Source organism: Gnatocerus cornutus, chromosome 2, assembly GCF_029298725.1.
Source record: "Gnatocerus cornutus isolate USDA-ARS CGAHR chromosome 2, icGnaCorn1.1, whole genome shotgun sequence".
NCBI classification, from domain to species: Eukaryota; Metazoa; Arthropoda; class Insecta; order Coleoptera; family Tenebrionidae; genus Gnatocerus; species Gnatocerus cornutus.
Window position 1 is genome coordinate 10,833,666 of NC_142234.1, and position 16,317 is coordinate 10,849,982.

At 33.1% G+C, this 16,317-nt stretch overlaps 1 protein-coding gene across 1 annotated transcript in view; it reads left to right on the plus strand.

Annotated features, from left to right (window-relative positions):
• Nucleotides 1-16,317, plus strand: part of LOC148178937 (follistatin-related protein 5-like) — a 69,796-nt gene that overhangs the window by 46,327 nt on the left and 7,152 nt on the right. Inside the window, exons 3-7 of the mRNA XM_088030314.1 lie at nt 11,386-11,458; nt 12,040-12,255; nt 14,324-14,487; nt 15,021-15,167; nt 15,228-15,362. Coding sequence (XP_087886440.1) covers nt 11,386-11,458; nt 12,040-12,255; nt 14,324-14,487; nt 15,021-15,167; nt 15,228-15,362 — 735 coding nt within the window. The remainder of the gene's footprint in view (nt 1-11,385; nt 11,459-12,039; nt 12,256-14,323; nt 14,488-15,020; nt 15,168-15,227; nt 15,363-16,317) is intronic.

The following is a 16,317-nucleotide window of genomic DNA, read 5'->3' on the forward strand; positions in this document are numbered from 1 at the left end:
GAACGCTCCTTCCATTAATTCCCGTCGCGCGAAATCTTCAGGACGTCGACTGACATCCATCATGTTCCGACTGTGTTCAGATGCTGCCGGCGCTTATCTGCTTCATAATGAAGTGCCCAACACGATCAACCATCTAGTAGATATTTTAGAGAACCGTTTCTGTTATTCTGCTAGCTCCTCAAATCTCGATCGTCGCTTTTTATCACAAAAGATTTCTTACAACTTTCACGGTCGTGCAATAAATAATTCATGAGACACATTTTTCCAACGTATAAGCTGCAACTTTGTGACACTGCTGCTCATGCGAGCATAATTTATATAATCATCAAAAAACAAAATAATGTATTACAAAAAAAATATATATAATAAATTTTGGTACCATATAGGGACATTTATCGAGAATTGATTTTGAAAATCCGTTTTCAATGTGTAAAAATACATTTTTAGAGAAAAAAAAACTTGTAGATAGAATAAATTCTTCTGTCTTCTGCAGACTTATTTACACGTAACTATTCAACTAAACCATCATCGAACACAATACGGATTTTCGTTGGGCAAAACTTATTTAGTCCATCTTCAGTTAAGGAGTTAACTTACGAATCATTTAACTTAAAGTGGGATTATACTCGCTTATCCGTTTAACTCTGGCCATAATTACTATGCTCACTTATAACAAGATGGCAAGATTAATCTATGCAGACCACCAAGTCTAAACATCTTATGTATCTTAACTATTTAAGCAGATTTAGGGCAGTTGATAAAGCCGCGGACGTGATTACTGAAACTTTATAAATAGCTTTGTCTCTATTAACAAATTTTTATGCAAATAAAAATCTTCTTTTCAAACTCAGCCACAATAAAAATCTGTGTTGAAGAACTCGTTTTTCAATTCGCTATTTCGCATATAATGAGGTTAACTGAATTCAGACGAATAAATTTTTCGCAATATGAGCTTTCACATTTTCTAACCCGCTTTGTGAAAGTTCAATAAAGCGTGTTGACGTGACTCACCGGTATATTCCACCACCTAGTTTATCTTGAAAGCCCAGTTGTCCCTATTCTGGTTATGCATTGTCTGCATGCGGTTTGTATCTTTCTACCCTTCGCGTACTGTGATAGCCGAAGGGCAAAGAGAGCATTGTGACGACCAGAGACGGCTCGCAAGGAAAAACTGTAGCTATAAAACATCTACGAAATAGTCCGCTGAAGGCAGGCTTCTACCCATAAATAAAACCCCCTCCCGCTATAAAATGCACCCCCGTCTGGATATTGAGATACGCGACACCATCTATACCTGAGACTCAATGTAAATTTTTCTGTCATAAAAGAGAAAGTGTTGTATCCAGTGGACAGACTTCCACTCGGGTCGGCTTTATTCGTTTCATAAATTTTTACTTAAATGCTTAAGCGTATTTAAATAGCTTTTTATCTTGGAAGTTTTTCGCGAATATTTTATCGCAGATCTACTTTTATATTTATAACATTTTTTTGTCTTAAATCATCGGAGTTTTGGGCTTAGGGCGCATACGGGGAATAGACGCTGCCGAAAGAAATCCTTAAGAAACTTGCAATAATTTTTAAATTAACGAAACAATGAATTTTGTTCTGCACTTATTCAATATCGCTAGCCGGTCCCGGCGCCTCCACCATTATTGACTCAGAATATGTTATTAAAACTTTATTGAAATTCTTTCATTTATTAAAATTTGCTTATTTCATAATAACTTGATAAACATAGAATTTGTTTTCTAAACAACAAAGCTTCCTGAAATTGCAACTTTGAGTGAACTACACATAACTCCTATTAATCTCTTTGAAATATCTTAGATCTCTCAAGCCATCAAACTTCGTAAGTTTTACAGAATATATTTTACCTAAAACTCAAAACTAAGAACTAGAACTACTCCAATTTATTTTTATCTAACTCGTAATTGAAATATTTCGTTTGGTAGGTAGGTATATTCATTTCAACGTAATATTAATGCACGTAGTTTCCCGTAAATGCCTCTTTACGTTGTCCGCAAACACAAATTTTGTTTGTCTAATATTGAGTTTGGCAATTAGTCTCTAGTCAGTAATTGTCGTGGTAGAAACTCAAATAAAACATTACTGTTTATACAGGAATAGAGTTAATTAATCGCTCCTGAAAAGTAAAATGGACAATAATTTACATAAACAGAGTCCTTCCATCCGAAACCACACAAATGAGACTATTATCATGAAGCGCATATTTAGCAAGGTCGACAAAAATAGAATGTTGAATTAGAATTTTATCTGATGAATAAATTTATATTTCTAATCCCACAAGTAGAGGCACGTTTTTTAACAAAGAACCAACCCCAAACAAGCTTTAATTGATACTTCAGAAAATGATCGGTGCTTAAACAGCTCATTTATTAAAAATTTGTTCCGTTTTTTTCGGTTGAGAAAATTATCATTTCCAGTGACTTCTCCGTAATGAATGTGTAAGTTATTTGAGTGATTAACCGTTCAAGTTTAGCCTATTTCTCGTAAAATTTTACAAAAGAGTGACAAATTTAGTGGCGGAAGGACTAAATTTAAATTCATTTTTATTTCTGAAAGAGTACGAGATCTTGAAATCGAGTTATGTTTTACGGAAACGTTCTTCCTAATTTTATTTGTTGTTGTTTTGGCTTTGTCTCATTTTTTCATTATAATATCGCAACAACGCTAACGAAAATTGAGTACATACTTATAGATTTTATTAGAAAGAGTTGTGTATAACATCAAATAACAGCAAGTAGAAAGACAAATAAAGCACCACATATACGAAGTGATTCAGGTCAGCCAATTCATCTTCTCGCAGATTTCCGACAGAAATGATTAAAGACTGCATTTTGGTTATTACACGTTGACACTTTGCAGTAATTTCAAATTCAATATTCAAGAAGATTGTCACATTAATATCGGATGGTCTACAGCGAACTCAACATTTGTGGCTTTTACCGCAACATTTCTAGGGATGTTCTCTAATAAATATTTAAACAGTAAATATTGCGTTTCACTTTTCGACTATTAGCCAGTTTAGGCAGGATATCTTCGTTATTTTCTATTTACATTTATATCTAATCGATAAATTGGACGGCTATGGTTATCGTAGCTCGTTTTCCTAGAAACCAGGGAGATAATATGTCATAGTTTATTAAATCTCCAGTGCGCTTCCTATATGTAGTGTTTATTCTACTAAATTGTTTCAATCGATAAGTATTAAAAGAACGTCTGTTGGTAATAGATGAAGCTATAAATCAGAAGATTTTTTTGATAAATAGAAATTATTTATACGCAGTTAGATCTTAGGGATTTTAATTTAAGACAAGTTTGAAAAATGGACTATAAAAATCAACATTTTTTTGGTTTTGGAATTAATGTTATTACTTTGTTAGGCTGCTAAAAGTCTCGAGAAATTAACTCAAAATTCCTAAAAACCTAAATATCTTCATGGTCACAAATTGTTTATTCATTATGCTTCTAAAATTTTGTGAGAAACTGTGCACGAATTTCTTTGACCAAAGCATTGCACGTGTCAGATCAGTCAGCCTCCTAATCTGCATTCGAATTTCTCGTAACGGTTAACTAATTTATAAAGAGGTTACGTGGGTACTTATCCAGTAGACCGACTTCTCAAAACAAACACGACTACTGCCTGAGGGTTGAAGCGAAACTAAAAGAAGCATTTCCCCCTTTGTAATATCTGGCGTTATCACGAGAGGTTAATTGAACGCAGGAAATGCAGGAACAAAATACGGATTGCCCGTCGGTAGTGAGAACACTCTACAACACCATGCCTCGTTTACGATGCACTCGAGGGTATGTTCCACGTACAAACATAATGGTTGGTTTCTACCACGATGCTACTGCCATTGACTAAATCTGCTGCTCCCTCGATAACGATGTAATTTAATTAAATTCAAGCAAGGCCTTTATTACCACTTGAAATCCAATAGTTTAAAAAGATTTTTGTTAAAGCGTTGGTTAAATGTTTGAAAACTTGTTTGCTACTGATGACAATAGTTTCGGATGTCCGGGTCGTTGTTATTTGTTTCTTTTTAGAGGTTGGATGAATTATGAGCTTGTTATTTTTTTGGGAAACAACTCGTGCAAGGCTATCTAAAAATCTGTCTTCTTAATCAAAAATGTAAACGAGTACACATTTATGCAAATGGAGGTACGATTTTCCGATGCGCCGACATCCAGTTTAAAACAAAAACAAAAACTTCCCAGCCAAATTTTACGTTTGTACTATTCCATATTCATGAATGAGATTGCATTTTACTACGTAATTACCTACAGTTGTACAATGGAACTTCAACTATTTGCTGCTTGATATACAGCCGTATTTCACCTTGTCGGTTCCTCATTTGAGCAATAATTTAACATCGATTCTCATAATTAATGATAATCAGATAACCTTAACTACGCAATTAACACCAAATCCTCCGGCGTCACAGACAAATCTAATTATTAGTTCGAACCGAAATTGGAATATAAATAGGGTTATTTCACTATTTGAGACCAAGAAATTAACCCCTAATGTGACTTACTTTGAGATAAAACATATTTCAACATGAAACAATCACTAGTTCTTGGAAAACCTAATCATTTTAGCAACGCCCTCCTAAATGTATCTCATTACATTTGTCTCTCTGCGAATCATTCCAGGGATTTATTGTTAGACTTATCTAAAATAAACACAATTAGGGTATATTACTCATTGCGTTGAAGCAGATAATAAATTTATTCTATAAACCGCTTATTTATTAGTGCGATTAGTGCGAAAGTCTGTGATGTTGTACAAATTGGTCAAAATTTGTTCAAAATATAAGCGACTTAAACTTAAAACGATTCACTTATTTGAATTTAAAATTTTCGAATCAACTAAACCAATGTATGCCAAAAGATTTACGCGTAATTTTAAATGAAGGTACATTAAATTAATGAAGAACAATTTCTTAAAGCATTTAATTGTACGAATTATAACCTTTAACAAACCGAAATGGCATTCGCTGTGTTGTAATATTAAAAGCTACATGCAAATAAAATTTTGAAACATGTTTTTAAATGTAGTTAAATATGAAATTCAGGAAATAAGAAGGCACTTAGCAGAATATTCATCTAATCTTATTTCCTGGGCTCAAATGTAAAATCTGATATTTTATGGAAAATCTCTCTTGGGGTTTAAACATTCTTAATCCGATAATAAGGCATATACTCGTAAAGGCTAAACTCTCACATGTTTTAATCAGCTTTGTCCGGTGCTAGCAAAATTCAAATTTTGATAATAAATCTTATATGACAATGATATTTTAAATTTCCCAGGTTTGCCATGTTCTATTTTTGAAAAGACACCGCTATTATTAATTCACGAACCTCCCGAATCATTTATTGCTAGCCAGTCACAGTGTCATCGATTCAAAAACCGATTAAACTTGTATCATATAAGGATAACAGAAGAAGTTGTGAGTGCGGATTGAAATACTACAAAGAAAATGTTGAATTGTTAAACGAGGATATTCATCATTCAGTGTTCAATGCCGTCGAGATTTTTGAAGCCAATGCCAAATAGAACGTACTTACATTTCAAACAAAAAAACGGCACCTGAATCCGATCGACCAAGGAAAGAATTACCATTTCTTTAGGATAAAATGCTTCTCGTGATTTCAACAAAGTCAAATCATAGAACAAAAAAAATAAGAGGTGCAGGATTTTGGCGCTGATTGTTGATTTTTTTCTCAAAGACAGCTGATAGATTAAACAGCTATATCTTCAATCATATTAGGTAAAATAAAAAAAGAATGTCTCAGTTTAAATTGAAAACATATCCTTTCAAGAGATTACTGTTTTCAAAACATCTATTTTAATATAAGTCAAATTTTGTCAAGCAGGAAATTATTTTCTGCCCTCAGAAAAATGTTTTTTTCAGTGAAACATCTATTTTCAAGAAGAAGAATTTATGTAGTCATTTCGGTTTCATAGGAAAGTCAGAATAATCATTCCTTTGTCAAATTAAATTTTTAGTTGATGGTAAAGAGCTTTTACAGAGGTTGACACATTTTCGACCGACACATTATGATGCAGAAATAATTAAGGGTGTGGTTTTACAACAGACACGTGCAATTTGACGCAAGTGGTTCGGCCTTTAGCTGCCAGGTGCAAAGTAGACGACTCGAAATTGACTTAGGATTCAATTTAATTAGCCTGATGAATTTCGTCGTTAAATGAACCCTGAGCACTTTACTTTCGACCTCCTACATCGAAGTGAAGCTTCCTATGTCGATAGTCTAAATATCGCAAAAATACGAATCCAATTAACACTGGCACATTCAAGCTTAGAAATTCCATTTGTGTAAAAAGAATGATCGCTTGATCCATCCGTTCCTATTAGTAACCGGAAATTTAACTAATAAATTTCTTGGTCGAAGTGCATTATTTCTCCTTTTACCTTACGAATATGTCCGACGGACTGAAATAAGAACTCCGGCGGCGCTGCTAGGAACTGGAAGCTCCATCAAATTTTCAATTTATTGAAGGCAATTTTACTGCTGAATCCATGCACAAAGTGTTATGATTCTCAGAATAAATGCCGAAGTTTTTTTTACTGCCAGCGACATATTTCACGCAGGGCTGAACACGTCGAAAAAATTTGGGTTGATCGTTTTTCTCCCATTAAGGAGGTTTCTTTCGGCATGGTTGTTGCGCCCTTACCTCAATTTTGCACCACTTAATCTCCGAAGACTATTTGAGAATACAAAGTTTGAATTCTAGTCACACGTACAGGAAGTGAAGCCTCAATAAAGATACGAGTGTGTTGTAAGCACTACTTGACTCAAATATTATGCAAGTTTGTGTATGAGGCTCATACAGTGAAAGCTAAAATCCTAGTTCAACACCTTTCGTAATTTCAAGTTGTTGTAATCCAACCACGTCTACGTGTTTATCTTGGTCTCATATTAAAATCATAAAGAACAGGTCTGTCGTAAACATTTTACTGGCTCACTCGACATGACAAGACGTTGTTAACTTGAAAATGTCGATTCGTCTGATTTAAAGATTTTACATTGTAGCTGAAATAATCCGTCTCGGGTCTGCATAAATTATGATTTTTTTATTAAAAATAGGGCTCTTTGTTTTATATTAAACTTTGATTGATTCTTTCTCCAACTAATAGCTTTTTTGATAAATGATTCGATCTTATAAGTAAGCGGAGGTAATGGAATATAATCTGTTTTGATTGCTTTCTATTAAAATATCCGTTTATTATTGAAGGTAGGTGTACAGTTTCTCAGGAAAACAGAATACTTTTTTAATATTTAATTATTTTGAATTGCCACGAAGCTTATTTTTATAGTAATGACCAACAAGTTTATGGGTTTTCCAGTTCGCTGTGTCTATTTTATACAATTTGTGCACACACATTATCACAGCACGTAGGATAATAACCGTAATTGACATTCATGTCATATGGACATTATATTATTATCTCAATAGGATTACAAACTTTGTTATAAAATTACTACCCCAAAATTCACGTATTCTAATTTACATTTACATGCAGCAAGTTTACATCAATGGTTTAATAATAATTTCATTAGAAGCAACTCTAAAAAGTAACCATGGCCATTTCATATTTATTTTAATATTCAAACTACGAAAACAAATAATAATTTAGTCATGGACGCCGTAATTAGCCCACACATTGGAAAAAGACGAGTTAATGCAAATGCACTTTTCATAAAGCCAACGCTTTGGTTGTATCAAAAATGTATTCGAATAAAAAACTGCAGTTTTTATCTCCTTTTTACCTCGGAATCTCTGAACAATATGATTTGTATTCCGCAGTTTACGACATTAAAAATTCGGATTCGTTAGAGTACTAAACTTGTTAAAAGAAAAAAGTCAACAAAATTTCCCTCCACTTTACAGTGCTGAGCTTTTAACAAAATGTAGGTGCGGCTAATTCGTGCTTGTTTCATTTATAAAAAGCAAATAATTCTTTCCAACAAAGAGTTTTGAAATGTTACGTCGGACAATTATCGTTAAAACTTTATTCATTGTTATAGGTAGTTAGCTAGTTTTACTTTACAAAGAATCTAATTTATGTAACTACTTCAATTTAATTGTTGCAAATTACGTTAAATTTAAGCTTGGAAGTTGCAGTTGCCGGTTAGCTACCATTAATTTGTACAATATAATTAGACCCTTATTTATAGCAATGGTTTAGAATGAACACATTATTAAATCAACCTGAAATTAATTCATTTCATACCTAAATATCATTTTTGTAGGCGCCAAATTTAAAATACGGCTCTGTGGTTGGACGTTCATTAGAGCGAGCTACATATAATGCATTCACGATCTTTTTAAACCGCGGCAAGCCATGGAAATCTAGTAACTTGGTAGTCAACCTTTGTGAGCTAAAGTTTCCTGAAAATGATTGACATTCGTTCTGTCGATTAGAGTTGTCACCTTTTTTGGTTATGAATTGTGTCTGAAAACTTTCCTCTGTTGCCAATTTGAACCGAACATTCAGAACTTGATAATTTTTTTGAATTTTTATCTAAAATTTAGAAATTATTTTTCATTAAATACAATATTAATCATAATGGAAGACATTACTGTTGGTACATTCCATTGGCAAAAGTTTACCATTCTCAAGAAGCACTTCTATCTGCCAGGTCTTAAATATAGTCATAAAACCTTAAAAAAGTTTATTTGATCGAATTAGCATTTGACCCAGGGTTTTATGTTATGGAATCTCACACTAAAAGCAAACTTTGGCAAATTTCGTTAACTAAAAAGTGCAGCAATTTAGAATTTGAATTGTTTTTGTACATAAAGTTTTGTGATCGTTCACTTCTCTGTGCTTGTAACCCATAGACTTAATAATTTTGAAAAGTGTTGTTCTCTCGGTATAAAATTCTAATTGTTGCCGCTTATCAGGCAAAAGTTTTCATCTTTGGTGTCCAGAAGTTTGGAAATGGTTGCACGCCGCACCTAAAAATATACGGGACTTTGTATCTTACAAAGAATATATTTGGAACACCTCAGATCATTTGTTCCAGTGTTAAAAACGAAATCACTTTAGGCATTTTATTGCAATAGTTTGAAGATAATGCCTTTAAACTGTTACTTCCACGATTAAAAGGAAACACACGATTTTTCCAGTATCAGAAAAGTGGCAAACTAGCATGCGTGAAAGACACATGTCAGATGTGACAGTAAAAAAACTACCTCATTGTAGCCAACAAAAAGAAAAAAAAAACATGGCCTACTCTGGTCTAAAAAGATCGTGAATGCATTATAATATTGTTTTTTCAAAACTCCTGCAATTCCTGCGAAATATCAAACAAAAACTGTCAAATTGTCACTAAATTGTAGGAGTATCAGTAATAATATTTTAGTTATTTTCAGTGCAAATTACTAAGTAGGTACAGCCCGTGCGTTTCAAGATGGCGAGAACGATAATATCCATTCACAAAAGATAAAAGTTACTATGGTTGGCGATAAAAAATAACCCTAAACGGAACAGTTGGTGAGATTGGTAACCAAATGGACATTTGACAATTATAATGCCAAAATTTCAAAATAAAATTTTTAATTTCGACTCACTCTGCAAGAAACCGTAAGAACTAGATAATTTCTGCATTGGGAAGTTTCAACAAGACACTAAGAAGTTCTCTAAGGTACATTAAAATTAAACAAACTGAACTGACATTGACAAGAAACTTCAAAGTACAGTCCCATGAATTGAAAAGTACACTCTGATTTTACAGAAATCAAAGGTAACTTGATTTTTATGTTTTGTAAATGGATATTAGATGCGCAGTAAAATCGGGCTCACAAAATTGACATACATATGCATTTATGACCGCTTTCAAATACTGCTGATTTCTATAGTTGCTTCTTTATAAATCTGTAAATGTATATTATCGGGAGGAAAAATGACGTCAAATATCTATTATGTATTTATGTAGTCACAATTTTTAAAGTCTGGCCACTGTTGCTTTGTCTGCAACATTGTTTAATAAATCCGCGGTTATACATTATTACTTAGATTTAGATTAACATTTTGAAGTTTAGCATTGAATCTTTAGCCAATGTACACACAGACGAAATCCTATGTATTATTAAGCTTTTTCCTCGCATGAAATCATGAAATGCAAATACATACAGTTAAATTACATCAAACCAACATGTTTATCACCCTGTCTGTACTCAGTGGATGCTTCGATTCACCACTTCATTTGTGCTCTAATTTCAGAATCTATTAACTAGCGAAGTTTGTAGTGTTAGATTCAGATTCCCAGAGGTGCTGTGGCACAGTATGTGTACCTGCCAGCCCTGATGGTATTGCAGTTACACCTAGTGTAGATTAACAGTTTGAATTCTGTTTTAGATTGGCATCCAACTGAATTTGCTAGATCCTTTTTACCGACTAGTTAATTTCATACGTCTAGATTAAAGTTGTCATTTTTCATATTCGTTCATGAATTTTTTATCATCAATCTATCATATAAAAATGATACATGATTTATCAATCCGAGACATTCGGGTTAGAGACACAAGAAATAATTGATGATGCAATATCTCATTCAGCCGAATTGAGTACTGTTGATTAAAATTTAATTTTACGCACCAATGTAACCGCAATATACCAAACTTGATCGTAAATCTAAATTTCATCTAGTTTATTGGTAATTCGGACTCTCACTCGACTGAATTGCAATGTATTTTCTTTTTAATCACGCTCGATCGAAGATTGGAAACTTTACTTTTCAATAAAGTGTGTGTAAGTGAAAAAGTTTGGAACATTATAAATTGAAAGCGAGCACTAATAACCGTAAAATTGATGGAACCATGTCGGGTGGAACAAAATTCTACCAAAAGCTGCACTTTTTAACTTAATTAACATTGTCGGAAACGACGCAAGAACATTTTTGAAGAAACTCGTTCTAAATTACTCGTAAAAACGATAAAATCTTTAATGCACGAGAGATTAAGGCGGAATTATTGTATTCGTCAACGGTATCCGTTTATTTCTTAAAATATCTTTAAATAAAAGCTACAGGAAATTACATTTGCTACTTCTCGAATTTTCACTCAAAAATATAATTTTATTCTGTACGCAGATAAAACTTTACGTTTTCTCGGTCTTTTACTAGTGATATTGTTTTGGACCAAATATCAAATATCTTTAATAGATAGAATTGTCATCTTTCATCTCTTAAAAGCGGGCTTCGTGCGGATTCACTCAAGATTTCTTATTGTTTTTAAGATGTCACTTCATCATTAATTCTGCTTTGTATCACCGTCCTGGTCTCCCCGAGTTTTCCTACATTGGTTTCAGAATCTTTTTATTGTTACAGAGATCCAGACATCATAGAGACTCCGTAACTTCTGACAGCCCCCAAACGACACATATCACATTACTGGAAACAAGTAAGTTACAATAATACAACAATTTTTAATTCAGAAAAAAATTGAAAATAATAACTTAGGGCTGGTTTTGAGAATTTGCTGAGGAAAACCAGATAAAATTCGTATAAAAATATGTCTGAAATATTCTTAAGCAGGTATAAAAATGTTTCCGTCTGTTGAATTGAGCAAAGCTGATTAGGTTCGCTCTCTATATGCTTTATTATTCCCTTTGTTCAAAAGTTTCGATCATAATAAGTTCTTTTTATAGCACATTTCTGGCAACAGATCTACTTCTTTTTGAATCGTGTCATGAACGACTACATTTCGCAGTGTTTTATTAAAGCTTCAAAAGATTCGAGGCTTGGAGATTCTTGAATTAATATAAAATTCCTTCTTTTGTACCGTTTCAATGAACGCTTGCGTGACTATTCCAGACACTTTGCTTTGTCTATTTTAAGGAAATGTCTAGAAGTACTCACTTAAATAGACAAGAATAGTGATTTAGAAGGCGTAATCAAATTTTGTTGTTTCAGTAATAAGTTTTAGTTTGAATAGTGTTGGCATAAATCATCATAATTTTCATTAATGTGATATTGTTACAGATCCCTGCCTTATACATTATTGTATGAAAGGAAGGGAATGCATCGTAGAGAATGGAGAAGCCACGTGTGTCTGTCAAAGGCAATGTGCCGTACACCGTAGGTTGGTTTGTGGCTCAGATGGTCACGTTTATCCCAACCACTGCGAATTACACAGGGCTTCCTGCATGACCGCTACAGAAATTACGGTGGAGAGAGGAGTGCATTGCATCAAACATGGTAGGTTCGTTTTGAAAGAAATTACAATTCAATTATAATTTTGCCTTAAAGCGATTGAATATCTGTCTAGTGATTATACCAAATCATCTCACAATCAGAAATGGAGGTAGCTTTCGCCTGAAAACTTCCAACAATTTTTTTATCTTTATTTGAAATTAGTTTTAGGCAGCTTATTTATAATGGACTTTTGTAATCTTTTAAACTTTCTATTATTTTTTTTATACATATTTCGATTTTAGATTTTTACATTAAATTTTTTTAATTTTTAAAAGAATGTTTATTTTTTTCATTGCATTTTTTTTAATTCTTTACGTTCTTATAAGATTAAAATTTCTAGACTCTATAAGCTCCTTATATTTTTTAAATCGCAGATTTTTTATAGTGTTATTTGAACTTTTTTTTAGATCTTTCTGTCAAGTTCAACCTTTAAAGAATTTACAGATGTTTTTATTACTTTTAGCACCTTTACATTTACATTTATACTCCCAATACATAAAATATGTATTTCTGGAACCATTACATTTTAGATAGTTTCTTATTCTACAGAATACCGATTTTCTCCAGATTAGTTTAAATTTTTTAGACGTTTTTTTATAGATTGTTTGGATTAAAACATGGTTTTCTTTTTGTTTTATCAATTTTTTGGATTAAACATATTTTTGGACTCACTAAAACTTGATATTATGCAAATTCTGCTTCTTAGGGGTGGTTCGATTCTTCGAATTGTCCAAAATTTTTTATTTAAAGATTCAAACTGCTGCAAATCTCTAAAAAAGGCAACCCAAAATAAATACTACAATAAAAAATGTAAAAATCGAAATATGAAGAATAAAAAAAAATTAAAAGTTCAAGTTGAATAAAATTACTCACATGTCAAACTGTGGGAGCCACCCCTCATCACTTACCACTGGTTCCGAATAAAAATTATTATTTCTATGCGTTATGTCATTTTGGTAAAAGAATCAAGCAATCCAAATATTTTCACAAGCACATGAGTATCAACCAGACGGGAAAAGAGGAAACGAAAAACAATACGAAAACATAAAAAATTAGATTAAGTTAGGAAGAAGAGTAAAACAAAATGAGAAACAGACAAGTGTGTAGACAAGTTGTACAAAAAGCCTGCGCTGATCCTTTCAATGAGCGATCTATCGCAAGCGTTGAGCTCTTCTGCTAGATGCTCTCAATAAAATGAATAAAGTTTTGTTGAAATTGAACAAAAAATTAATCTGACGTGTGTAAATAAGTCTAACCAAATTCATGAATAATTTGCTATTGGTTTATTAGAGTTTCGATTCATTTGAATTGTCCTATTTGTACTAATTGATATTGTTACTTTTTATGGAATTGACACGTATTTTGAAATGCTCATAATTCGCAATAATTCATAAATCATGTCTAGTGTTGGTTGTGTTCATTAGGTACAAAATTGACTAGTTGATATTATAGCAAGTAAAAAGATTAATTGAAACTCGGTAGTTTAATTAGAGTATGATTTAGCAGGTATCATTCGGGTAACTATCTCCTATCTAAAGTACCTATAAAATGAATAACACCTACATGTACAAACACTTTTGACATCATTGTGAAGTCAATGTGTTTTATTTATGGTAACGAACAGCATGCGAACTATTTTATTGAATTTGAACCTACACATCGATGTTTTTCTGGAATGTGTCTAGTTTTCATTTTCAGAGATTCAAGCATTCAAGGTGGTAGATTTATTCAATACGGTAAAACTGATGCAAAGTTTAGTTGTTATTAAAATAGTACCTATTAATGTGAGTGATGTATTAATAAAAGCCACCAAACATTTCTCATTCAAGTGATTAATATTTTGGATATTTAATAGCGAGTGCGATAAATTAATGCTACAACGTTGTTAAAACGCAAAATGATTTAATTGCAGTAGAAATAGCCATATGCAAATGAAATCAGTGCACATGGCATGGGCGGATGAGCATTCTCGCCACCCTTTGCTCGTTAAAGTAATTTATAATAATGCATGTAGATTAAAGGGTGGTAGATAACTGCCGCTTTACGTTGCTCTACACAGGACAATTTACAGGAAAGGGTTGGGCTCCATCGGTGCAGCACACAAACTTATATTTCAATCAGTTCGCCACAGCAGTTCCGGAACAGGAAACTCATGATGCCACAACGGGAACTTACACACAAAGCATTCCGGAGGCCGTGCAAGTCACACCGACTAAAGATGCCAACATCATGCCTGTAAGTTTCATGCCAAATTGTAGACTTAAATAAGCTAGTTGTTCAGAGATAATTGATTTAAAAGCTCCTTCTTAATGTGGAATTTTCAATTCCGGTTGCGAATTCCTGCATATTTATTACATTTTTAAATGGTGTTACGTAGTTTGTTTAACTACTTTGGGTGTCGTTTTAAATGATGGTAGATAGTGAACCTTTGAAATATTTAATTACTATTAGCATTTTATCAGCGTTTATATGAACCTCTCGGAATTTAATGTAGTGCTTTAAATATTTGGCATGAATGTGTAAGCAATATTCGTTCCACTCATAAATATTCAGATCATAACCTGTTGGGTGATAAAGCGTTTTATAAAGAGAATATAATAAGATTAAAACACAGCAAATGCATTTTTAAAGACTTTAAAAATAGTTGACATTTCTTTAAATAGTCACATGACGTGACTTTAATCGTTAATGTGGTTATTACGTCAATACACCCTCCGTAAATGAGGATTTCTATGCTTTTATGGTTTATTTATTGATTATAATTTCAGTCCACTGCCGAAGTTTTCGTATCTTCAAAACCCAAGACCGAAAATCCTAGTTATGTGGAGAACGAGATCGACTACGGAAGGGAAAAAGGAGACGGGCTGGCTTACGACAAAGAAGACTGCTCCATGCAAGAGTATGAAATAATGAAAGTAAGCGCTTCCGTCAAACAATATACTGGCTTTTTTCACCGACAACTAAATTGTTTTTAGGATAATTTATTGCTGTACAACCATGCCAGGCTGATGTCCCAGGACAATCATAGCAAAGATTACTTGGTTTCCATTATGTTTTCCCATTATGACAGCAACAACAATGGTAACCTGGAGGCGACCGAATTAAACGAGGTAGAGCGCGGCACAATAGTTCCTATGATAATATCATTACTTTGTAATATATTTTGTTGGGTGCAAATCCATTCGAGATTAATTCGTGCTTCTAGGCTAATTTTAATTAAATTCTCACCTAAGATCGGCACTTCACAAGGCGTCATCACGCACTACAATATGTTAATAAATTAACCGAGTTACTGGTTGATGGAAATTACAAATTTCTACTAGCGGCGTTATAATTGATTTATAACTCTATTATGAAACAGGTGCACTGCTTTATTTTCACATTATAGCAGATTATAACTTTGAACGCAAAAACGTCACACGTCATATAATAATTATTATACAAAGTAATGAAGATCCGAAGCAAATTAACGCTGAAGTTTGGTAAAAGAGTGGAATAAAACGTTCCCACTTGACTTAGTTTTGTTTACAACAGGAAGTAACCGGTTTATTTTGTAAGTTGATTTGTTGGCACTACAAATCGAAAACATAACTCGATATTTCGTGTATATAGACTAAAATATAACATTCCAAGGAGATTTCAGGTCAACGATAACATCATCTCCTTTCCATCTAACTGATTTCGTTGCAAATACTTTAGAATTTATCTGACCAGAAACATGTTGTTTCCATCAACACTTATTTCACTCACTTTTCAGAGAAATTGATGAATAGTGAAAAACGCTTTCTGTCCCTTTTTCGATAAAAAGCACCCGCAAATGTGCACAGTGGCAGTTTATTGCATTTCTATTACAAACTGGGAAAGTAAAAGACAGCAAAATATTCTCCGAAATTCCTAGTCTTGATATAATTTGCGCCAACCCCGCGGAAAGTTGAGGGTTGTTTTCAACTCGCGTTGAGAAGTCAGAGCAACGCAGCTCAGCGTGAGCTTCGCTGCTGTATATTGCCATATGCATGATTCTGCAGACGACACTCGGCTATATTACATTTTAATCTGCTGGATTTC